The following is a 23030-nucleotide window of genomic DNA, read 5'->3' on the forward strand; positions in this document are numbered from 1 at the left end:
AAACAGTTTAGCTCTCCAGGGAAGTGTAGCTTTTCTCACTGTCTGCTGTACGACTGCTAACTGGAGGAATCATCTGAACCGTACCCACAAAAACAAAAATGTTTTAATAGACTATTTGGACTTCCACCATGGCTTGTAATTGGACTCAATTTTCTGTTGCTTCATTGTTAATTTACTGTAATAAACCAGAATCTTTGACAGGCTAAATTGATTGTAATTGTCAGGTTCAGCACCTCGGCTAGTTCCTTCACACTTTTGAATTGAAGTGTAGCTCCCCAGGAATAATTTATCAGACGCCAAAACAGATTTAACTTGGCAGACGGACAACAAATAGTGCATGGGCTCATCGGTCAATATAGTCTGTTCCATTATTTACATCACTGACAATGAGTGGGCTGAGTAGTGCTGCACAAACAGCAGTATGTTTAAGAACAATAGATTTTTTGTCTTTTTGTGTGGCTGTAGTACAGTATAGGCCAAAGGATTTTCTTTTCCTGCAGTAATATTATCGAGTAGGGATTGTGAGTGTTTGCGGTGTGAATGCCTCAGTGGATTCTGCTCTCCACTGATGTAAAGTAGTGTTTTTGTTGTCTAGAGTGTGCTGGTAAAGGCAATGTATATGTAAATAGGAAACATGGGTCTGCATGAATATTTCCTGGAACTCGTACTCTCTGTCCATCCATAATACCTGCACACACACGCACACACACTCAGGCACATTCACAGTAATCGTACTGTATATACAGAAATGTAAAAGGGACGCTGGCAGACACTCGTTTCAAAGACAGGTCCGTGGAATAGGCTCATGATGACACTATGACGGCCAGTTTCTGGGCTGCTAAAGGGAGGAGTGTCAGCAGTGTGATTATCAGCAGACAGATAGCGGCTGACAGCTGCCATTGGTTATTGATGACTTTCATAATTAAAATCCCTTATGGGGGGAGCCCAAAGAACAAAAGAGAAAATCACACAAATGATGAATGGTCCTTTCATCTTTAAGGCTGATATAAGACCCACTATGCTATTCAGGATGAATATTGCTTTCCAGGAAACTCTCTGAATATGGTTTCAAAGAAGAGCCCAGTGCTTTTGATATTGCCAGAGCTCGCTGCTGTGTGTGTGTTTGAGTGTGCGTTAGGGAAAATGATCAGCAAAATGTGAGGAAAATGGACAGACTGAATAAAAAAGAGCACAGGTCAGACAGAGATAGAGACAGTGAAAAGGACAGGATGTCATCATATAGGTACACCAGTATTTTCTGTTATCATTTTACTGCAGCATTTGAGGGGGATTGGGGTCATTTTGACCCTGTAACACAGGTTTGTTTCTGATCCAGTTCCTAGTGTCAGCAATAGTAGCAATAGTGAAACTCTGATTTTGCTGCATATAGTGTGGATGTTACATGCTGTATGACATCCAAACCTCACCTCAGATAGTGTATTCACTTCTATTGTATTATGTTCTATTCAGTACTCCCTCCCCTGGAGAAAACAAACAGACAGATGTACTGTATGTGACTGGTTGAGATGAAAGAGGATCCTTACAGTAGCAGATCAGACAGGACGACTGCCAGTGATAGTCTGCTCCCCTGCAGGCTCTATAGAGTAGAAAGCTGCAAGCCTCAGAGCACCGCATGGTATCTGTGTAGATGAGAGACAGAGAGAGGAGGGGTATTAGAGTGCCAGGAACACATAGGGAATTCCTGAACGTCTGTCCTGATGCTGTGTTCGAGCTTGTGTGTGTGTGTGATGCTGTCAGAGTAGAGGTCCCACCTCCTCCCCTCCTAACCTGCTAAACGGTCCCCTTCAACCCACCCACCACCACTCAGTTCTCCCTTTACACATCGGGACCGGGCTGCTGTGACATCACTCATTCCCACGCACTCTGATTGGCCAGCCAGTGGAGGGAAGTGGATCGTGCAGCCTACAGTGAGAAATTAAGAGAGAGAGGGAGTGAGGGAGAGAGAACGTGGGAGGGAAAGACCGAGATAGAGAGTGTGTGAGAGGAAAACAGGGAGAGAGAGCGAGAAAGGGACTACGCAAGAAAGACTGATGCTGAGGTAAGCCGGCGCTGCGCTGCTCTCTCTCTCTCTCTCACACACACACACACACACACACACACACACAAACAGTCTTTGCATCACGCGTACTCTCACATCACACTCCCAAGCTGCTTAACAGGCAGGAAAAAACACTGAGTCTGACTGAGTCTGCAGCCTGTTACTGCAGGACAGAACAGAGGACAGCAAGACGTAGAAGACCAGAGGAGAGCAGGAGGGTGAAACCTTCTTCGCTGCCTTGCCTCAGAGCAACAGTTCCACCACTGTCATCTCAGGAGCTCCAGGGCTCCAGGGAGCTTTTTAAAGGTATCCCCCCCCCCAAAAGAAGGGGGGTGGAGGCAGCAAGGGCAGGAGCAAGGGCAAGTGTAGCCTCTCCTGGTGGGTGGCGTGGATGTCCTCTCAACGTCCCCATGAAAACAGGCGGGAATCGAGGCGTATTCTGGGGTACAAGATGGCACGACGAGCAGGGGGCGAAGCCTCTCCAAAAAAGAACACATCCCTCAACCTGGTGACAGGGTTCTACCACTACCTCCGCGGTAAGTGGCACAGTGTGTGTGCATGGCTGTGTGTCTGCTACTGAGACTGAGACTGTGAGAAAAAGAAGGAAAGTGCATAGTGTGTGCGTAATTTTGGTTGTGTGGAAGGTTGTGCTGTGTGTGCGTGTGCGTGTGTGATTCAGCGTGGCACTGCAGTATAGACTGTACGTGCCTGCTGTATGTGAGTGTGTGCATTTTGCTGCGCAATTTCCCTCAAGTGTTCCCTGCAGGGCAGATTTTTTTTTTTGGGAGTGGGGGGGGGGGGCTGTTCTGTGGGTGTGGTGTGTTGTAAGCAAATTGGGCCGACATTTAAAGGGGGGCGTTTCCACCCTGCCAGAGTGTGTGTCTGTCTGTGTGTGGAGGTTGCTGAGCTCTGAGCCTACAGCAGGTGAAGCAAGCGTTCCCGACAGAGAAGTAGCAGTTCACTGCATGTGTCAGAGCAAAGCGGGCAGACTGTCAAAATGTTTGATTTCTTATCTCTCTGTTTGACCCTGTGGCTATGCACCTGTCTGCTCATCTGTATTTCGATACAGTGCATTCAGCATTCTGTCTTCCTGCCTCTCTGACTGTCTCACTGTCTTATAGATAAGACTATACTTGAAGATGCATTACAATAGTGTCTCTTGTCACATTATCTATCTAGCCTTTGGGTAAATGAGCAAAACAGAGAATGGGTTAGAATGGTTGCTTTACAGTTTGTCTGCAATGAGTTTGTGCATGTACTTCTGTGCTTCTCTGTCTGTTTTTGAGCCGGTGGACGAAGCCTCTGAGCCAAGAAACTAGATTTTAATGATATTTCATTAAGGTCATCGTCACTGTGGGGGGCCAAAGTGAGAACTCAGGGGCTTGCAGATGAAACTAATGATGATGTGGGCCAACACTGGCCGAGAAGGTAATCAAGTGTGTTAAAATGCTGCTGCGAGGCTTGGTTGCTGGGGACGGCCGTATCCCTTTGTGATATTGAAAGAATGTGAGCGTCGCTGCATGTGTGTTCGTGCGCTTAAGTGCGACTGTGTGTGCGCAGAGTTCAAAGTCACCTCGTCCCTGAGACTGCGAGGCTGGCACCACGTAGGTGCAGACCTGTTCTCCGTCACACATGTTCCCGCTGTAGAATGCAGGGAGGCTAAATCTTTCTCATTCTCATCCAATATTACTGCCCATCAATATTTGATTACTCCTGGACCCAATCAAAAGATTAATTCATAGAACAGGGGACCGGCTCAGTGGCACGTATGACTATGCGTGAATGTATCTGCATTATGCATGAACAAACCCCCCCCACACCCAACCACCACCACCTCCTCTCTAATACACACACCCCTTACTGTTCTGCCCACAGTACCCAGTGACACACTAACCAACTTGAGTGTAATCAAACCGTCAGCATATTTCATTAAGGTAGAGGAAAGCACTGTGTCAGACGTCCTCTCTCACTGATAACGTGCTTATCTCAAGGATATTGCTCTGTGGTGCAGACGGGACAGAAAGAAAAAACATTGTCACATGTACTAGTCACTGTACGTGATTGGCTCCTTGGAATCCCAGGTAGACTATACATCTGTGTAGTTTGCATTATAATGGGATATGTGTGACAGTTTGCACGCAAATTTGTTGGTTAAAAATGTAACTGTGGCATAAGTCCCAATTTTTATTACATGGGCTTCAAGCAGCAATGACAGCAGGAATGCATCAGTTGGTTCTAAAAAGCCTGCAGAACATACAGCTCTAATATTATCACTATGCTTGTGCAAGTGTTCATATGCCTATATGTGTGTCTGTGCACATATGAGAGTCGAGACTTGATTTATGTCTTGTTTTCATTTAAGTTAAGTGGCTTTTTAGGGGACATCGTCAGCAGACATCTACGCTATTGATTGTGCGTTTGTTAAATGGGCTTTATCACTGCAGCCACCACAAACAATGTCCTTCCCTATGTGTAGGTAAATCAGTTATTTTAAAGCAAGGTTGGCATGATCACTGCACTGAACAGCATTATAATAGAAGACTGTGTGCCTGAACTGTGGTCAGAAATGATTAAAAGCCTCTTATAGATCATGGCAGAGGTATACAAGTTGTATAAGAAGAACTGCTGCCCCTCTATCATCTAAAGGGCATTTTTGAGAGCAGGATTTTCTGTCCACACTTAGGGGGAGTCCAGCCAGTGAAAATGCCATCTTTAAATGTCAAATGCCTTCTCTTTCTACATCAGTGTAAGGTATGATGTGGTGTGATAGCGTTCAGACACATTAGACAGAAAGTAATAATATCAAAGTTAATTAGAGTCACCATCCAGTCCTGTAAACCCAATCAACTCTCTAAACAATAGACAATGGGAAGATTGTGTTTTAATCCCCTCTTTGTTTATTATTGCATGTGACTGATAGTGACGCTCTGGGCTCTGATTTACAGATGAGCAGGAGGCGGTGCAGAAAAGGACATTCACGAAATGGATCAATTCCCACTTGGCAAAGGTAAGAGAGTCTGGTTGATTCCCACTGCCACTGCCAGCATTGTGTTGGTCCTTTATTCAAACACTGGTGCTGGTGTTTGTGGATTGAAAACTTCCACCATCTCATTGCTTTTCCACTTCAAATCACTTTGCTCCTCTACGGTATACTCCATCTGCAGTGCTCGCCTTGACATTTGCTCCATTTTCCCAAAAACACACTGCGGAGCTGGTCATGGGACCGACTGTTGCAGCTAATACCACACACACAGTCATTCTTCCTTGCATGCCTTTTATATTCCTTTTTATTCCTCCAATGTCCTATAGCTTGTAGCAAGGATTTACTCTCACTCTAATTATCACTTTCACATTACAGCATTTAATACACTGTATATCTTTTTTCCTGCAAGCTACTGTCAGTAATTGAAGTCTTAGTCACCTATGAGCTCTCTGTCTCAATATGGACCAATTTAGATTGTTCAGGATAAGAGTTTTTAGTTAAACACTGCCCTTCATTTGCCTCTTCAAAGAGCTTGGACAACAGTATATCTGTAACTTATACTAAACAATTACTCTCAGCCGCATGCTGAGGGGCCATCGTATGCATGTAATTGTTGTATTATACTGCATTAGGCTGCTCAATTTAACCCATTACTGCTTGAATGGTGTGTCAGGAATGGGTGGACAAGGCAAATATGGCACGACGCAACACAATTAAGTGTTATTTCAATCTGCAACGCTTCTCTCAAGGTTTCCGATTTGATTACGACAGCTGTGGAGGCCTTGAACCGCAGTGACGTGGAGCAGAAAATTCATTTGAAAAGCACTCTGGAGGGAATAAACCTTGACGTCACATTAAATATCACGTCTCAGGACCGTGCCAGCAGAAAATAGCACACAGCCCAAAATTTAAATGCCTTGAATTTTTAATAACGTGTAAGATAAGCACATAGTTTATTTATTAAGTAATTTCGACACAATAGAGTAGAGCTGCGGTCTTTTTGCTATTTCATGGTTATTGAATATGCTGAGGTTTGAGTGGTTTGGGGAAGATGATGAGGATTCAGAAGGTTACCAAAAAATCTTTAAAGTAATAGTTCAACATTTTGGGATTTATTTGTGTATTTGCTTTCTTGTAGAGGGTTATATGAGAGCAATACCACTCTTACATCTGCACAGTAAATATGTAGATATATTACATTAACTAATGAGCTTCAGAGGCGCTGGTAAGTGATTTTTTTTACCTTTAGACAGAGCTAGGTTAGCTGTTTCCCCCGGTTTCTAGTGTTTATGAGAGACAGATGAGAGAGCTGCATCAATATTCTCATCCAACTCAAAATATAAGCATATTACCCAAATATCTAAGTGTTCTGTTGACTGGTGTCTGGTGGAACTACATTCCTGAAAGTAAAGCCCTCTCAATGCAGCAAAAACACAAATAAACCGGTTTGACAAAGATCTTGGAAATGTAATTTAAATTCCCTTTAATTAACCAATTCATCTAATCAATAGATTAGTGATACCATCACAGTTCCATCAGAAAAGATAACCATGTTTGTTCCCCACGCTTCCCTCTCGCTACCTAGTTGATCAAATTAGTCGCTCGCCCCCTCCTCGCCCATCATGAAACTGCTTACCCTTTCACCTGATGCCTGATGTTACCATAGTGACACTGATTTGCCCCATATTTGTCTTCAAAAATGTCTAAGTCGTCATGGTGGAGAGCTTTATGATGAGGACGGGGGCAAAAGTCAATTCAGCTGGTGCGGAGGATCTGTTGTAATAAGGAGGTGCATTTCTTGAACGTGTCATTCGGTAGGCCAGTAGAGATAAAATAACATCTTGTGGGCTTGTCTCACATTCATAAATACTCTACAAATAGCCATTTAAAAAGACTCATTAGGCAAAAAAAAGTGTGTGAGAAGTGAAACAGACAGAAGTGAGAGAGAAGAAGCTTTAACAGTTGGTTTAGCTTTGCTCTCGGAGGGATAGATCATGCCCTTGGCTATGCAGATGATTAGGCCACTCCAGTTATCACAGGTCTTTAATTCAGCGCCTAAAGGTATGTGATTAATCGTTAGGTGAGTTGAGACATGGCAAGAGGGTTTCCTCTTGCTATCTCTCCCCTCCCCCTTACTTTTACACTCCACAGGTATAACAAAAGAAGTCTTATGAGCTCTGAATAAGAGTTTCTATGAGAGAGGACGTATTGAAGCTGGTAATTTATACAGAAGATTAATGGCTCTCATTACTCGGAGAAGTTCACCAGATTAAGTCACCAGTTATAGACCAAAGGTATAAACTGTAAGAGAGCAGCAGGGCTGATGCTTTTTGCAGGTTGTTTCTTTTGTTTAAACACAGTGTAATGTTGTTTAACCCCTGCAATTATTCACATATTTTCTGTTACAGTATTTCTTGCCTCTAAATTTTGCCTAGAAAGGCACATTTTTGGTTTTCAAGTGAATATCAGGCTTTCAAGTTGCACTCAGCAGTGGAGTGACAAGGCGAGGGTGGGGAGGAGGAGGACTCAGTGAGCGGACCCCAAGTTTCCATTTTGACAAATCCTTTCTGAGAAGGTTAAAGCTTAATTAGGAAGTGGCCGGTGTGAGCGGCACAGGCCTCGTCGTCTCTCAGGCGTTTTCCAGGCAAACAGCTTTAGTGCAGTAATCAGTGAACCAAGTGTTCTTAGAGATTACAGCAGCAGTAAAGTGAAGCTCCCCGCTCCTCTTTCAATCCCCCCCCCACCCCCTTTTTTTTTTTTGGTGGTGAGGGGAGAGGAGGATTGAGTGGATGACATACTCCATGCACACTAAATTCAAACCTAGCATGTCATGGCACATGATACCCTCAACAACGGAGCTGGTTTTTTTGTGATTTTTTTCAGTTTTCAACCTGGTCTCTTTGTTTCCCTCTTCCTATTACTTTGTTGTGTGAGCAGTCAATAACAGTGTCTTTTGGATGATAATGTTGGTTTAGCAGTTAGTTCACTCCTTTGGTCAGATGAAATACTGGAAAGAAATTGGATGAATTGTAATAACTATAGCGATTACCTGACCTCCCACTCAGTGGTCTGGTGTCACCATTAGAAAAAATCTTAGTTTGGTAATTACTTCACGACCAAACCTTCAAAACCTTCAAAACTAATGACACTCCCATCAGCCTCAGCTATACTTTGTTTAGTGCGAAGTAGAAAATGTCAGCATGCTCACATGCTAAACCATGACGACTAGGATGGTGGTGAATACTAAACCTGCTGTTTAAGGATGTTTAAGATCCTTAAACATCAGGTTGTTAACATTGTTATTATGAGCATGGTAGCACTGGTGACGCTAGTGTTTAGCTAGAGGTGCTGCTGTGCTGACGTACACCCTCACAGACCTGCAAGTCTGGCTGTAGAATTTTAGTCTTCTTGTTTTATTCTCGGTCATAAATAATAAATGCAGCTAAAATTGACCCCACAATGCTCCAAATGGCTGTGATTTTTTATGTATTCATTTTTGCTACTTAATTTTTGTTGATGTTTTCAAGTAAACAAGTGCTTTCACATTGGCAGCGCAATACATAAAGCATAAATTATATGTCAGCTTTCTTGCATGCATTAAAATTATTTTAAAGACATATTCATCCTGTTGCCATAAGTTAATGTGAGATTGCTCAAGTGTAATGTGACATATGTGAATTTAAAAGTTAAAGTATATCACATTGTTGCTTTTATGCTTGAATAATACCCTTTCAAAATGAATTTACCTTCAAAAGACTTGGACAATAAGTGTCGAGTATCAATTGTTCCTTCAAACTGCATGTATTGCATTTCAAAATGAAACCCTTCAGTCTTTGTTTCTGCCCCTCCCTCCGTCTTTCTTGCTGTTGATCTTTTGGAATCCACTGAGTCAAGTGTACCAGGGGAATAACATGAGAGTACAGACAGACGAACATCCTGAAACTCCTTTTGCTCACAATCAATTATGGTGCAGGCACTCATAAGTAATTAGCTCATTAAGCCCTTGATTTATTTTTTTTTTTAGCTCATGTGGCTGAGCAGAGGAAATGGATATTACTTTCTTATTTTGTAATTAGTCAGAAATTTCCTCATTAGCTTTCGGATTATAATGAACAAATAGGTAAATTTAACTTCAATTAGCTCATGGTATAATTTTCCCCTTTGATGGGGACTTTCTAAGTGTTTCTTCTGTCATTTTATGATAGGGGCACAAGTGCTGTCTGAATATTCTAATATCCAAAGCCATGAAATGACATTAGAAGAGGAATTAGTGAGAAGAGCTACTGTGTTTGCTAATTAATTTTGAAAGACGTGAGGTTAGTGTCCCTTCTCTCTCTGCCTTCTATCATCTTTCTCACTGTCACTCTTTCTACTCAATTATACCCTTCTCTTGTATCCACTATGCTGGAGAGTTGTGTATTTTTCTCTCTCTCACCACACACACACACACACACACACACCACTCGCACGTGCTACCACAGACACACTCCTGCACACATCCCAGCTTCAGCCTTTCCCTCTCTTCTCTGTTTCTCCCTCATTCCCCTTGCCACTAATCTCCCTGTGAATGGCTTGCTCGTCTGAACGCTCTCTACCCCCCTCGCACCCTCGCTAAACCCTCTCCTCAGCCCCAGCATGTGACTGTGCTTTAAGAGAAATCCTTGATGTGGCGTCGGCGAGAAACAGAGATATGTGGATTTCCCGAGTCTGGAAGTCCGTGTCAGGTCAGGGATGAAGTCAGGGAGAAGGATACATTTTGAAATCATCAGCATATTTTCGGATTTGAAGACCCCATTCAGAGCCTGCTGAGCCTCCGCTTATGGCTGACTCCAGCCGTCAGTAATACATGGCACTGCCAAACTCTTTTAGGGCTCCAAGTACGTTTTTTTTACAAGGATTTCCTTTATCCATGTTTCACAAGTTTAAATGAACATCTTACAGTGTAATATATTTATTGTATTCTGGTTTATTTATGCACTGTGCTACTTAGTAGGATAATGGGCAGAAAAAAAGTTTTTGCGTCATACTTTAATGTACATTGCAAGAGCTTTTAAGACTCAAATCCCAGGGCTTTACATTCCAGGAAAACTGAGAAAGCTTTGTTTTAGTTTATGTGCGTGCGATGTTAATGTAAACAGTGAATTTATGTAACTACTGTTGTTAACCAGGTACTTATCCAGGAATTTCTCAAGGTCTGCTTCCAGAACAGTTGCAAAGTCTTGACTTTTCCCTTGATATTAAAATCAGAGCCTGTGGAGCTATGACTGATTCTACACATTACATATGTTTTTTTCTATAAAAGTGAAAAAGAAATTACAAATGAGACCCACGGGTATGTTTGTTTTCCCACATAGCATGTCCCGCCTCTGGTGGTGACAGACCTGTTTGAAGACATCAAGGATGGTGTGATGCTGCTGGCCCTGCTGGAAGTCCTCTCTGGACAGAAACTGGTGAGTCTTGTGGTCATTTCTACAGCACGTGATTTGGCCACAGACTTCAAACACCTCAGATCCCCTGATCTTGCTGGATTAAATTTTGATTTGATCACGCTGAGTTGATTTAACACGGACACAGGCTGCTCCAAATAACAGACGTTCGGTCAGTGTTTGTTGATTGTTTGTTGCTCTCAGTGCTGCGACTGTAAGCATTTTTGACAAATCTTAAAAGAGCTAATGTAGGGCATGTGAAACGAGCCACAATTACATGGAAATGCTTATTGATTGGCTTTTATTAGGATGTTTGAATTGAATAGGAAAGCCCAGATTAACAAGGACAGATCAGAGTTCACAAACAGACAAAGACACATACAGCTCAAGGATTTTACTTGGCCAATATTGCCCAAGGTCTAACGCCTAAGCTATCTGTGTCTTATTGATCTGGTTGTTTATAGTCAAATGCAGGTCTGATTGGACCTCTGTCTTTTTCATTTTATTTCTGAATCTATATTTTCTGTCTCAGTCTCTGTTTTACTGTTTGGTTCCTTGTTTTACTGGATTTGTATTTACTGATTCAACTCTGTTTTATTTTATCCACATTATCTATTTCTCCCCCTCTCTGTCTGTCTATTTCTTTCTTCCTAACTCCATTGTTCTCTGTTTCCCTTCCAGCCATGTGAGCAGGGCAAGAAGCTAAAGAGGATCCACTGGGTTGCCAACATCGGCACAGCTCTCAACTTCCTTGAGGGTAGGAAGGTAAGAGTTCAGCGCCTTCTTTTTATGTTTTTTTTCCCCCCTTCTGCCGCTCTCCCCGCTCAGCTGCTGCCTTGTGGGTGCAAACATTAAATCCTGACCTTGTGTGACCTGTTTCCCCTTCCTCCCCGCCTCTCACTCTCTCCACCTTTTAACATCCCTCTTTTTTCCTGATACCAGTACACTCTGTTTTCGAAGATTTTGTTGAGTGAATAAATGAAAATAAAATCAGAAACTCTTCACCGACTTAGTTCACATTTTGTCAGAATCCAACTGGCATTCATTTGTTTGTTTGGCTGCCTATAAATGACCGAATGACAGAATATGCATCATATTTTCTGGTCATTATATCCCATCACACCTCTTAAACATTCTTGTTTTCTTTCTACCATCTGCTGTCTTAACTTTAGATAAATTCCAACAAGGTTCACAGCTCTTTTTCCCAGCATTAGTGGCAAAATTACATCCAAAAACTGCTCAGTGAGGTTTTGGATGTAATCATCTAACTGCATCAACTGCCCCTCCGTGAGATTAGTAAAACATTCTCAAAGCTTCACCCAGCTCGTCCTTGGATATACATAAGTAAAGTCATAAGTACTAGCTGGTGTCTGCAGGGACATTGATTTGTCTCCCTCAAGTGTGACAGGGTTAAAACCGTAAATCCCTACACCAGTAATCTGCAGTCTGGAGATGAGACGTCATCGGGCACTCTGCTGCATATGTCTATGCGTGTGTGCCTGTTTCAATCAAAGTGTGTAGAAAATTAAATGTAAATATGCTCTGTGTGTAAATATGTATGTATGTCTAAATCATGTTTACATGTTGCTTCACACGTCGCTCTTGGGTCTGTTTCATAGAAGACGTTAAGTGTCTGGTGGGATAATGATGTTTACCATTTCATAAATCATGCTTGTAAATTGTTGACACTTAGTAATGTATGTATTTAATTGGGAGATTCAAATCCTCAGCTGTAATGTTACCATGGGCTGCAGCAAACAATCATTTCATCATCATTTAAACTCCTTATTTTTTCTCAAGGCTGTGAAATGAGAGAGAAGATAGGGGAAATTTTCCATTACAGTTTCTCAGCCCAAGGTGATGTCTTCAGATCGCCTGTTTTGTCTGACTAATCTCAAAGATATTCATTTTACCCTGAAACAAAGAAATGCAGCACATCTCCTCATACATGAACCTGGGAACAGCAAATGTTTGTCATTTTTTCTTTTTCTTTTTGCAAGAGAAGCAAAATACACACATAAAAAGTGATTTAACATAATATAATACAAAGCATCATAAACATACATACATACAATGGACTAAATAAAACAACAACCCTTTTTGCACTTAGTAGTTTAATTCATAAAAAAAAAAGATATCATTTTCATTTTTTTCTTCATTTTCAGATTGAATTGACTGATCAATTAATATCTATTTAAACTCATTGTCAGCACCAACACAACTGTGACTGTGCAGTTTCCTGTTTTTTTTTTTTTTTTTTTGCATGCTGTAGCCTGTGTATATTAGTTTGTGCGGTCATAACACAAAACACCTCTATTAACCATTCCAGTTGCCAGGATAACACACTGTGTTTTCTAATATGAAACCTTGTATTGCATGTATTCTTATCAGCCACTATCCCACGCTTCCCCACACTGCCCCCACCTGCCCCCAATCTCTTCCTCCGTGCTTGTTCACCTATACTGAGTGGCATGTATTACCATATGATGACCTGTTGTGCTGCAGCGCCTCAGTAATATAACCCTCCGTGTGATAACGTGGAATACTTCATCATATCACAAGATACAGCCGTCTCTTTCTCCCTTTTCTCGCTCATCTCTCCCCCTCTCTCTATCTCTCTGTATCGGTTTCACTGTCTGTCCATCTCTGCTGGATATAATCCCTGTTGCCTGTGTAGTGGTGATAGATCTCTCCTCTCAGCCAACCACTCAAGTTATCTCACCTCAGAGATGCTACACTTTCTGCCATCTCGCAGTCAATGAGGCGTACCCCCTTCAATCAAATACATCTAGAGTACTTCTAAACTCTCTCTCTCTCCCTCCCTCTCTCCCCCTCCCACCTTCTTTTCTTACCTTCCCTCCAGTCGGCCTACAGAGGATCTCCGGTCAGTATTCATAACGTTACTGCACATGTTTATACAAGTCATAGGATAGATAGGGTCAGGATTGTCTGCATCCAGTAGTGCTGAGGATTACCCCCATATTATATATTGTTCATTTTGTGTAAACATCCGTAGGAGACTGAATAATTTGTACGGGACCGGATAGATTGCGGGAAATTTGGTGTCCATAATCTATATGTATGAGATTATAGTGGAGACTAAGCGGATGAACTGGAATTGATTACAATCTGTAATTATTTGGTCCTGTTATGAGATAATGATGAATATTGGATATTGTGTTTTGACACAGATCAAGCTAGTCAACATCAACTCCACAGACATTGTTGATGGACGACCGGCAATTGTACTGGGGTTGGTGTGGACAATCATCCTCTATTTCCAGGTAACATTGCAGTAACATTCAGTTGATTTACATGAGAACCATTTGTCAGATTATCACATGCAATGTACTTAATCCTATCATATGCTAACTAGGTTAATTAACTAGGTTAATTAGTTAATGATATCAACAAATCATCACTAAACCTTCACTATTAGGACTTCAAATTGACATCTTACATGGCTGCCAGTGCACAATTAACAACATTACAGTGTTGTAAACTGGCAACACTTATTAGGAAAGCAGGAGGCTTGAAATATATCTTGCTCCAGCTAGTGAAAAGCTAAGCAATATGAACTAAAGAGAAATTTAAGACGGGAAAATCAATCTTCCAAAGCATCCAGACCGAGAATGAGCAGTTGCCTCCTCAGGCACTTCAGACAGGCACAGATCAACAAGACTTAATCATAGTACCACAGTCTCTTAGCAACATCAGTACATGCAAATGCCTGCTATTCCAGCAAACATGATATTAAATAAAGGAAATGTACAACACTGCAAAATGTATTTACTCACTTACTGACGTATTGATGTATTTAGTTTCACACTGATGTTTATGGATTTGTCTGAGTTGCGAGCAGCCATTGTTCACTGGCTGTGGAGAGGAGAAGTAGATCAGGTGTGCATAGAAATAAATCCTTAACAATTGCCTAGCTGGCCAGGCTGAAGTCTAATAATATATTTTGTGATCTTTTTCCCTAGAGATGCATACATTTTGATTATTTTTCCACACTTGGCTGATATTATGAAGTCATCGGTTTTGATGAATATTTCATCATTTGTCAGTTGAATTGCAGTTCTGACAGCAGCTATGCAGCTTGTTTCACTAAAATCTAGTGGTTTAACATTTCACCTTGCTGCATCAGGTAGTTTCACCACTCTTCGCTGTTTGTTGCAACAGACTGAAACTTTCAGTCAGTGGAGGCTGAGAAACACTGCTTCCTGATACAAGACATTAAACTGCAATATGAACCAGTGTGGAGCTGCTCACTGGACCACTCTAATGATTAAGCAAGGAATGGGAAATAGGTCTTCTGGGCAGGGTCATAAAGTCTAATAATACAGCAGATTAGAAGCCACTTGATGACTAAGTGACAGATTTATTTTAGGCACCATGTATCACTGAGAATGTAGATGTAAAAACCAACACAAAAGGCGTCTTATCTGCGATTCAAGCACTGTACTCTCCATATTCAGTATTTTGCTATTATCATTACACAAAGGTTAAAGAATTAATTCCAGAGTAGGTAAATAAGTGTGGCTTGCGTTTTCCTGGTCTCCTGTTCCCTATAGATTGAGGAGCTAACCAGTAGCCTACCAGCACTCCAGGCCTTGTCCAGCAGCACCTCCTCAATGGACAGCTCCACCAGCAGCACTGAGACCACCAGCCCACCTGTGAAAAGGAAACCCCTCCCACCTCAGGGTGGAGCCAGAAAGGCATTACTGAGATGGGTTCAGCAGACAGCTACCAAGTACGTAGCTTCCCAGTCTCTGCAAAAACAAATATGTTTCACACACTGCTCTCTGATGCATCACCTGTATGACTTCTTACAGCTTCAGCACAGATGGGTTATGTATTCATCTGCTGTGACCTTGTGATCCTCTGTCTTTTCTAGACGCTTGGGACTTGAGGTGAAGGACTTTGGCCCCAGCTGGCGCACAGGTTTAGCATTCTTTGCAGTCATCCATTCCCTCCGACCCAATCTAGTTGACATGGAGCGCGTATGGGGGAGGCCCAACCGTGAAAATCTGCAGGAGGCCTTTTGTGTGGCTGAGACTGAGTTAGGCATCCCACAGCTTCTTGACCCTGAAGGTAAACAACATTTCCCAGAGACCTCTTCATTAAGTTGATGAAGTTGAACAGGTCCTCTACAGTCCTTTGCCCTTGTATTACCTTTTCTTTTCTTCTCTGCTGCTTGATCTTTAATAGAAAACAATGTGACCTTTATGTTACTGACTGAAATAATGTAAAGTAACTTGATCTACTTATAATCTGTATTAGAAAACAACATGACCTTTGTGTGAAAATGAGAGATAACTTACCCCACATATGGTTTAAACTAGAGGCTTTGTCATCCTCATCATACAGAGCTAGGGGGGGCATCAGATGTGCACCTCAGTGTCACAGCCAAACACCATCTGTGCCCCTTCACGCCTGCCCTTCAGAATGAACTCTGACAAATCAAGCTTGACATCAGTGTAATTAAGGTCCATTAGACCATGAGATTCAGCATGGTGGAGCCTCAGAACCAAACTTGGACTCTGATCTGAAGTGCTGAAGGTTGTTTTCACTTAAGATGTCAGTTGTCAGTCATAAATGTTCTTGTCAGCGTATGTTACTTTCCTTTATAAGAGAAAGTGCTTGACTGTCCTGATCACATTTATTTGGTTCCCTCTTTAATAGATGTTGATGTAGACACGCCGGACGAGAAATCCATTATGACGTACGTAGCCCAGTTCCTGAAGCATCATCCCGACCGAAAGCAGAGCGACTCAGACGGACAGACAGAAGAAGAAGAGGTAACGAGCTGTTAGATTTGCCTAAGTCTGGAAGCACCATTCATTGTCTTCTCTCTTTCTGCATCCTGCATGCTTTGTCTTTCTCTTCAAATAGCAGTTAGTTTGTCAGACACCAGCCATGACACATACATACACACACACACACACACACACACACACACACATATATATATATATATATATATATATATATATATATATATATATGGCATTTTTGTTTTTGTTTGGTTAATGTTGAAGTGAAGTGTGCACAGCTGGGATATTTCCAAAAATTGTTTGTTGATTGTTTCAACGTACGTAAGTGCAAGATGGAGAGGCTTCCTTCATGGTCCAATACAGTAAAAGTCAAAGCAATTACAGGGAAGTGAATTTCCTTAATTGAAACTTAATGCTTTCTAAAATACTCTGATGCTGTAGCTTCCATCTATCTGCTAGTAAAACAGTAATTTCACTTGTCATGTGACTCAGGTCTGGCAGTGTGTTGCTTGTTTCATGTCTTTCCTTGTTGCACATCTCTCTCTTGGTATGTCTCCTTGTTTTTCTCTTTCTGGTGTTTTTGTGTGGTGACTGCTTTCCTGTGGTTGTTTTGCCGGCCTCTGTCCCACAGTGTGGTCTTGCTCCTCGCGATATAGAGGAAATGTTAGAGGTAGGTTGTATTGTATTTTAAGGTCCCAGGGGCAGGTTTTCCATCATTTCTCGCAGCTCAATGCAATTAGCACCCATGCACATTCACGGTTTCCATATAAATTTGATTAATGCTTATTTTTGTGGCTCTTCTATTGAATTACAGTATGGCTGTCTACTGTACAGTTTATGGGTGAGATTAAACATTGTTTTTCCATGTCAAAATAGAGCCTATATGCTAATGCTGGCTCTTTATCTTACCTGATGTGATATTCCTGCCGCAGGGTTCTGGAGCCATGATAACAAAAGGAAGTCCAGTATAATAAGATGTGATATTACCATTTATTAATGTTACCACCTAGTGCTATGGCTCCTGGTTCCATTAGCATGACAATGAAAGCCTCTGGCATCGGCAGTGCGCATTGATACAGCGTATTTGATGGAAAGCTTGTGAATAGAGGTTGCCTGTTTTTAAGGTTAACAGTGTCAGGAGCTGCGATGTGCTGTAAAGCAGCACAAACCACTCGCTTTCTGTGACACATCATGTTTTGTTGTCTTACAGCGCTGATTAGGTTTTTTGTGGCTGTTGTGTTTCACACCTGCTTTGTTTGTGAAGGTCAATTGGCTGCTGTGTTTTCACATAAAAGAGCAGAAGTGTTATTGTATATAATAAACAGCAACTGAAGCACTGGTTATACAAATATTTGAACAAATTGTGGTGAGTACTTGACAGACAATAAACTGCTTCCCTTTAGAGTTAACTTAATCCTCTTTTTTACATCTTAAGCTGTCATAAAGAATAAAGTTTGGGCTTTCTACAGGAGCCAATGTGAAGTGAATAGACTGAACAGCGCTCCGACTGAATAGACTATCACACAAGCTTTTTAGTGGCATAGTATTATCGTCATGGTTACTTAAAATCCAATGAAATGTTAGTAGGGGGTCTTAGACAAAGTACCCTGTTTAAGCTGAGTGTTTTTGGCAGCTGTGGGTTTTTGACATTTTGTCCTACAGGGAGACAGGATGGAGGATTAAGAGAACACGCATTTTAACAGTACATGTGTTGCCCCCTCTTTCACCATCTTCCTCCCTCCATCCTATCATCAATCTCTCAAACATCCCTCTTGTTAATCACTTTTTTCCTCCGCCCCCCCCTTCTTTCCTTACACCCGCTTCTGCATTTGCTCTTCATTTCCCCTTTGCTCTTCCCAATGTCCACGTCCATCTTTCCACCCGTTGTTCACCCCACCATCCCCTAACCCCTCCACTGTCGCGACCTCCTAGAGAGAGCAGCGAAAGAGCCTGAGGGAGCTCAAAATGTGGCTCGACCAGCTGGAGAGAGACGCGATACAGGCTCAGGAGACTGAGGGCAATCTCGCTCAGCAGTACCAGGTTAGTGTCTGAGTGTCTGTGTCTGTGTGTGTGTGTGTATTGTGTGTGTGTGTGTGTGTGTGTGTGTGGTTTAAACTGGGCACATGGGCACAGACGCTCTTATTATTAGCTTAATCAGTGGAACTACACTGTGGGGATCAGACGGCAGCCGTCATATTTTCAGTCAATCTGGCTTATTTTCACCAAGCCTCGGGATACATTCCATATTCAGCAGCATGTGGGATATTCCCATTTTCTTTGCACATTATTCAGAAGAATCTGAGAATCTGAAACCAGAAAGAGGGACAGCATTCAGAGGCAATTAGCCACAAATTATATGATCGTTTGATTAGATACCAATGGGAAGAGGGTGTGACCCCTGAGAGAGCACTTGCTCTGATGTCTCTATACTCCATACGCTATACTATACTGTATTTTTAATAATTTTGGACGTACTTTCACAGGGGACAGAGACGTGTGAATTCTGAACAGATTTCACATCATGTGTCTTTTCAGTTGTTCAAGAGTCTACGCGTCCAGTTGGAGATGAGGAGGAAGCAGGTGGAGGGAGCTCTGCAGTCCACTCAGAGAGACGGGATGCTGACTGTGGACCAGGCTCTGGTCAAACAAGCCTGGGAAAGGGTCTCCAACAGGGTGAGAGAAGCAGAATGCGTCCTCAGCCTCTTCTGTAGACAGTCAGCAATTTGTAAATTCTGCCTGTCACTTTATTTACTTCTATTTTTTCTGCTTTAGCCTCTTCCTTCTATTCTTTCGGGTCTACCAAGTGAGAAAATAGAAAAACATATATATAAAGCTACTCTTTGAAGTCATTAGAGATTTTTAAAAATATCCCAACTGATACATAAAGATATGATAAGACATCATGCACCAGTAAAAGCCTAATTCGTATTGCTCTAACATCCCCTATGAGAAGTGCTATTTATCTGATTAATCATTTGCAATTTGCAATTTTAAAAACACAGTTTGATTGCAAACAGCAAATGTTAAGTCTTCACAGAGAGCGGGCTATCAAAGATTTATTTATTTATTTCACTGCATTTCACCTTTATTGAATTGATGATGGTAGAGAGCGACGCATGAAGGAGTGAAGGACGGGGCTGATATGCCACAAAGAATTCCAGCCAAAAATGAACCAAGGATGTCGTCGTTATGTGTGCTTCAGAGTGCCAAAGTAATAATCTATCTACCAGAGACTAAGCTGACTCAAGCTTTTCTGTTTATTCCAGCAAAGTTTATGGCACCAATGTGTTTATTTTGTTGACAATTACTTTGTTTAATAATCTATCTTAATTCAACTAAGACACAAACTGAACAAAAAGCAATCCATTAAACATGCTTCACAGTCCGTTTATTTTCAGCAGGTTGTGCTGTAACTGTTTTATCTGTAATTAATCTGTTATCCCTTTTGAGCTTTAATTGGGGTGCCAAAGGCTTTTTTGGTGCCATGAATTTAGCTGGGCAAGCAGAATCTGCTCATAGTATTTCTCTGTTTGTCTTCTCAATGGTTCTCTACACATCAGCTCCTGGACTGGCACCTGCAGCTGGACAGGTCTCTACCAGCTCCCCTCAACATGGTGGGGGCGTGGCTGCACGAAGCCGAAGGAGCCCTGCGACAAGAGATCATCATCCAGCAAGCACATGACGTGACAGCTAACAGTGTCCACAGAGCTCTGGAGCAGCACAAGGTTAGCTCAGGGTGATGTACAGAACATGCAAATCACAGAAAAAAACAGCATAGATAATAAGGGCAAACCCTGCAGAATATGCAAATCTCAAAGTGCATAAAGGCGTAGGATAGAGAGACGGCAGTGTTCATGTGCTGTGTGTCTTTGTGCTATGCAGGATGTGTTAAGGAGTCTGGAAAGTCACCAGCAGGTCTTTCAGAGGATCCATAAGGACAGAAGTGTTGATGGAGTCCCTGTTCCTCCAGACCAACTCCAAGACATGGCTGAGAGGTGGGAAAGGCACATGCTAGTCTTTCTTGAAGTCTGAAAACAAAACAGAGAAAAGTTTTTTTGTGTTTTGCATTTAAAACAACAGTAATGTTTGATGTCAGGGACCGACTGTTGGAATTATACTATATACCTCACTCAGCCTGAGAATGTGAAGCTGTAGGTCTGATATGTTTTGTTAACTTTGTCTTTTGTAGGATGAACTTTGTCTCTACATCTTCTAGTATCCACCTTGCTAAGATGGAATTCTTGGAGAATAAACACCATATGCAGGCCTTCCTCACTTTAGCCGAGTCCAAGCTCAAATCCTGGATCATCAAATACAGCCGACAAGAGACTGTGGAACTGATGCTTCACAACTATGTCGTAAGCTCAGGCTTTGATTCACACTGTCCATGAAATCCTGAAATATCAATCTTCTCTTTAGAGTTCCTATGAGGCCTTTGAAAGTACTACTACATAGTGACTGAGTATTAGTTTTATTGCTGTATATCCATTAAGATGTTACTGTCGTCCTTATCGCTTCACATGTCGTAACATTTCCTCATTCTCTTGGGTTTTTATCAGTCATTTGTGGAGAAGCAGCATTTCTTTGAAAATTACGAGGTGTTGTTCCAGTCCCTGAAACAGTCTGCTGAGGCCTATGTCAACGCTGACAGCTCAGGTGAGTCAATAAAATGTGAACAGTAAATTCAAGATGTGATATTTATCATACAGAATAACCATCATTAAACATAGCTATTTAACATACCATGTAACTTTTAATATACCTACAATATATTGACTCAGATTGGGAACATACAGTAAGTGTTTATATTTACAGATGTTTTGGCAAATAAATGCTTTTCATTATACTGATGTGAAAATCACATAAAATTCCAGTATTGCAGTAAAGCTCATTGATTAAAAGTGTTGCCCACACTGGTCTAATACATCCAGAAATATTAAATACATTTGAGATGCACAGTACACACTATCTCAGTATACTGTAAATAGTATGGCAAAATCACTGACGGCTTACAAGTATGTGTCATGTTATGATATATATATTGTTATATTGCCCAACATTAATTACATTCCTGTCCTTTGGATGTTACTTTTTATCTGAAATTGATTGGATTCCTCCACAGTGTGCCCTCTGACAGTTGTGCACCATATCTCAACTTTATCTTCCATTGTCAAGAGCTCAGTAACCAGTGAGGCTGTCTCTTCCAGCTGTTCAGTCTGCCCCTGTCTGGTTTTACAGCCTGGTAAAAGGGGAGAGTCTGCAGGCTACAGCTAAATGAGGTTCCTCCACTCCCAGCTCTCAGTGGGGAATACGACCCCATTTGCTAGTTTGGGGCTGCTCCACTTCTGCATGTCTCTGGGCGCAGACTGAGCTAGCTTGTTGGTTTCAGGACTGTGCTGCTTTAGGGTATGCAGAGCAGAGAAGTGAGGTGTGGCAAGAAATCAGGACATCGGAGGCTTGATTGGTCGATCCCACAAATTAAATGCACCCCCACCGCCATACACGCGTGAACCCTGCTGGTAGTTAGCACCATGGGCTCTGATTGGCTGGATGATAGATAATTTGGATGTATTTAAAGTCTCAGTTTGAGGTAATAGTAAACTGAGGACGGACAGGAGGAACAGGAGGAAAGGGGATTGATATGTAATTTATCTGCACTCGCTGATTAATGTCTGTATGAAACTGGATATTGGTATTTGATGGATCCATTTATCAGCCCCACAGTGGCTGACAATAGATTGTGGTACAGGACTTCAGAGACTGGAGAGTTCACACCAAGGAAATTAAACACACAAGCCAAGCTAATACATCTCCTTGTAGTGAGTTTTTGGGGTCAGATATTTGTCTGCAAAAGCATGTAGCTCCATCAGCCTCAATGTGCTCTTCGTCTGGTGTGTCTATGAATACTGTATGTGTGCCATCTGTCCTGTGCTTTAAAGTGAGGCTGTGTAACTTTTGCCAAACAGTGGTCACTAGTGACAGTTATATAATCATATATATAAATGCAGCAGTAAATGTAGTTTAAGAGCAACGCAAGTACAGAACAGTTTACAGTTTAGTTAGACAGCCACAGTGAGTTACTGGTCATAACGGACCAGTTAAAGCTGTAGCTGCAGGACGTGTTTTATTTAACTTTTCATTCGTAAGAGATAGAGAGTGTGTTATTCTTATATACTGTTTCTTTAATGCCAAAGGAAATGCATATAAATCAACAAGCAAATTAAGCATTATGTTAATATTGAAGATTAGTATGTTCATGGTCACTCCTGTGTACAGTGCTACTAGTATTACTCGCATTGTAATACTACAGTAGCAGTTTTTTCAAATATTTCTGTTCCTGTCATTGTTGAAGCTGATGTATCTCTCCTCTAGTGGATGAGGGCGAGATGGGAGTGCGCAGGTTCATGCGAGAGGTGGTGACTCAGTGGAGAAGTCTGTCCATGGAGGTGCGCAGTGTGAGGAGCATGCTGGAGGAGGTGCTATCCAACTGGGAGAGGTACAGCTCCACTGTGGCCTCCTTACAGGCCTGGCTGGAGGATGCGGAGGAAGCCCTGAGCCAGCCAGAAAACACTAAACGGGTACGAGATTATGAACACATCATATACTCAAAGGGTTTTTTTTTCTGTTCACAGATCAAGAGTCCCCTCATACAAGCAATTTATATGATGGATTCAAATTCCTCAGAGTAGAAGCAATCAAATGTATGTCAGCCCATTTTTTAGCATTATGTTTTCTAAGTGGAATTCTATTAGCAGTCTCCACTCATGTATCAAATGATCTCCTTG

At 41.8% G+C, this 23030-nt stretch overlaps 1 protein-coding gene across 1 annotated transcript in view; it reads left to right on the plus strand.

Moving 5' to 3' along the window:
• Positions 1-1926: 1926 nt before the first annotated feature.
• syne1a (spectrin repeat containing, nuclear envelope 1a) overlaps positions 1927-23030 on the plus strand; it is a 116622-nt gene continuing 95518 nt past the window's right edge. Inside the window, 16 exon segments of the mRNA XM_051071859.1 lie at positions 1927-2595; positions 5005-5066; positions 10397-10492; positions 11150-11233; positions 13332-13352; positions 13660-13752; positions 15043-15221; positions 15366-15562; positions 16154-16269; positions 18178-18285; positions 18781-18918; positions 19806-19970; positions 20128-20240; positions 20435-20603; positions 20805-20901; positions 22618-22823. Of these exon segments, the coding sequence (XP_050927816.1) occupies positions 2451-2595; positions 5005-5066; positions 10397-10492; positions 11150-11233; positions 13332-13352; positions 13660-13752; positions 15043-15221; positions 15366-15562; positions 16154-16269; positions 18178-18285; positions 18781-18918; positions 19806-19970; positions 20128-20240; positions 20435-20603; positions 20805-20901; positions 22618-22823 (1989 nt within the window). The 5' untranslated portion in view covers positions 1927-2450.

The sequence above is a fragment of the Lates calcarifer genome, linkage group LG7_1, assembly GCF_001640805.2.
Source record: "Lates calcarifer isolate ASB-BC8 linkage group LG7_1, TLL_Latcal_v3, whole genome shotgun sequence".
NCBI classification, from domain to species: domain Eukaryota; kingdom Metazoa; phylum Chordata; class Actinopteri; family Centropomidae; genus Lates; species Lates calcarifer.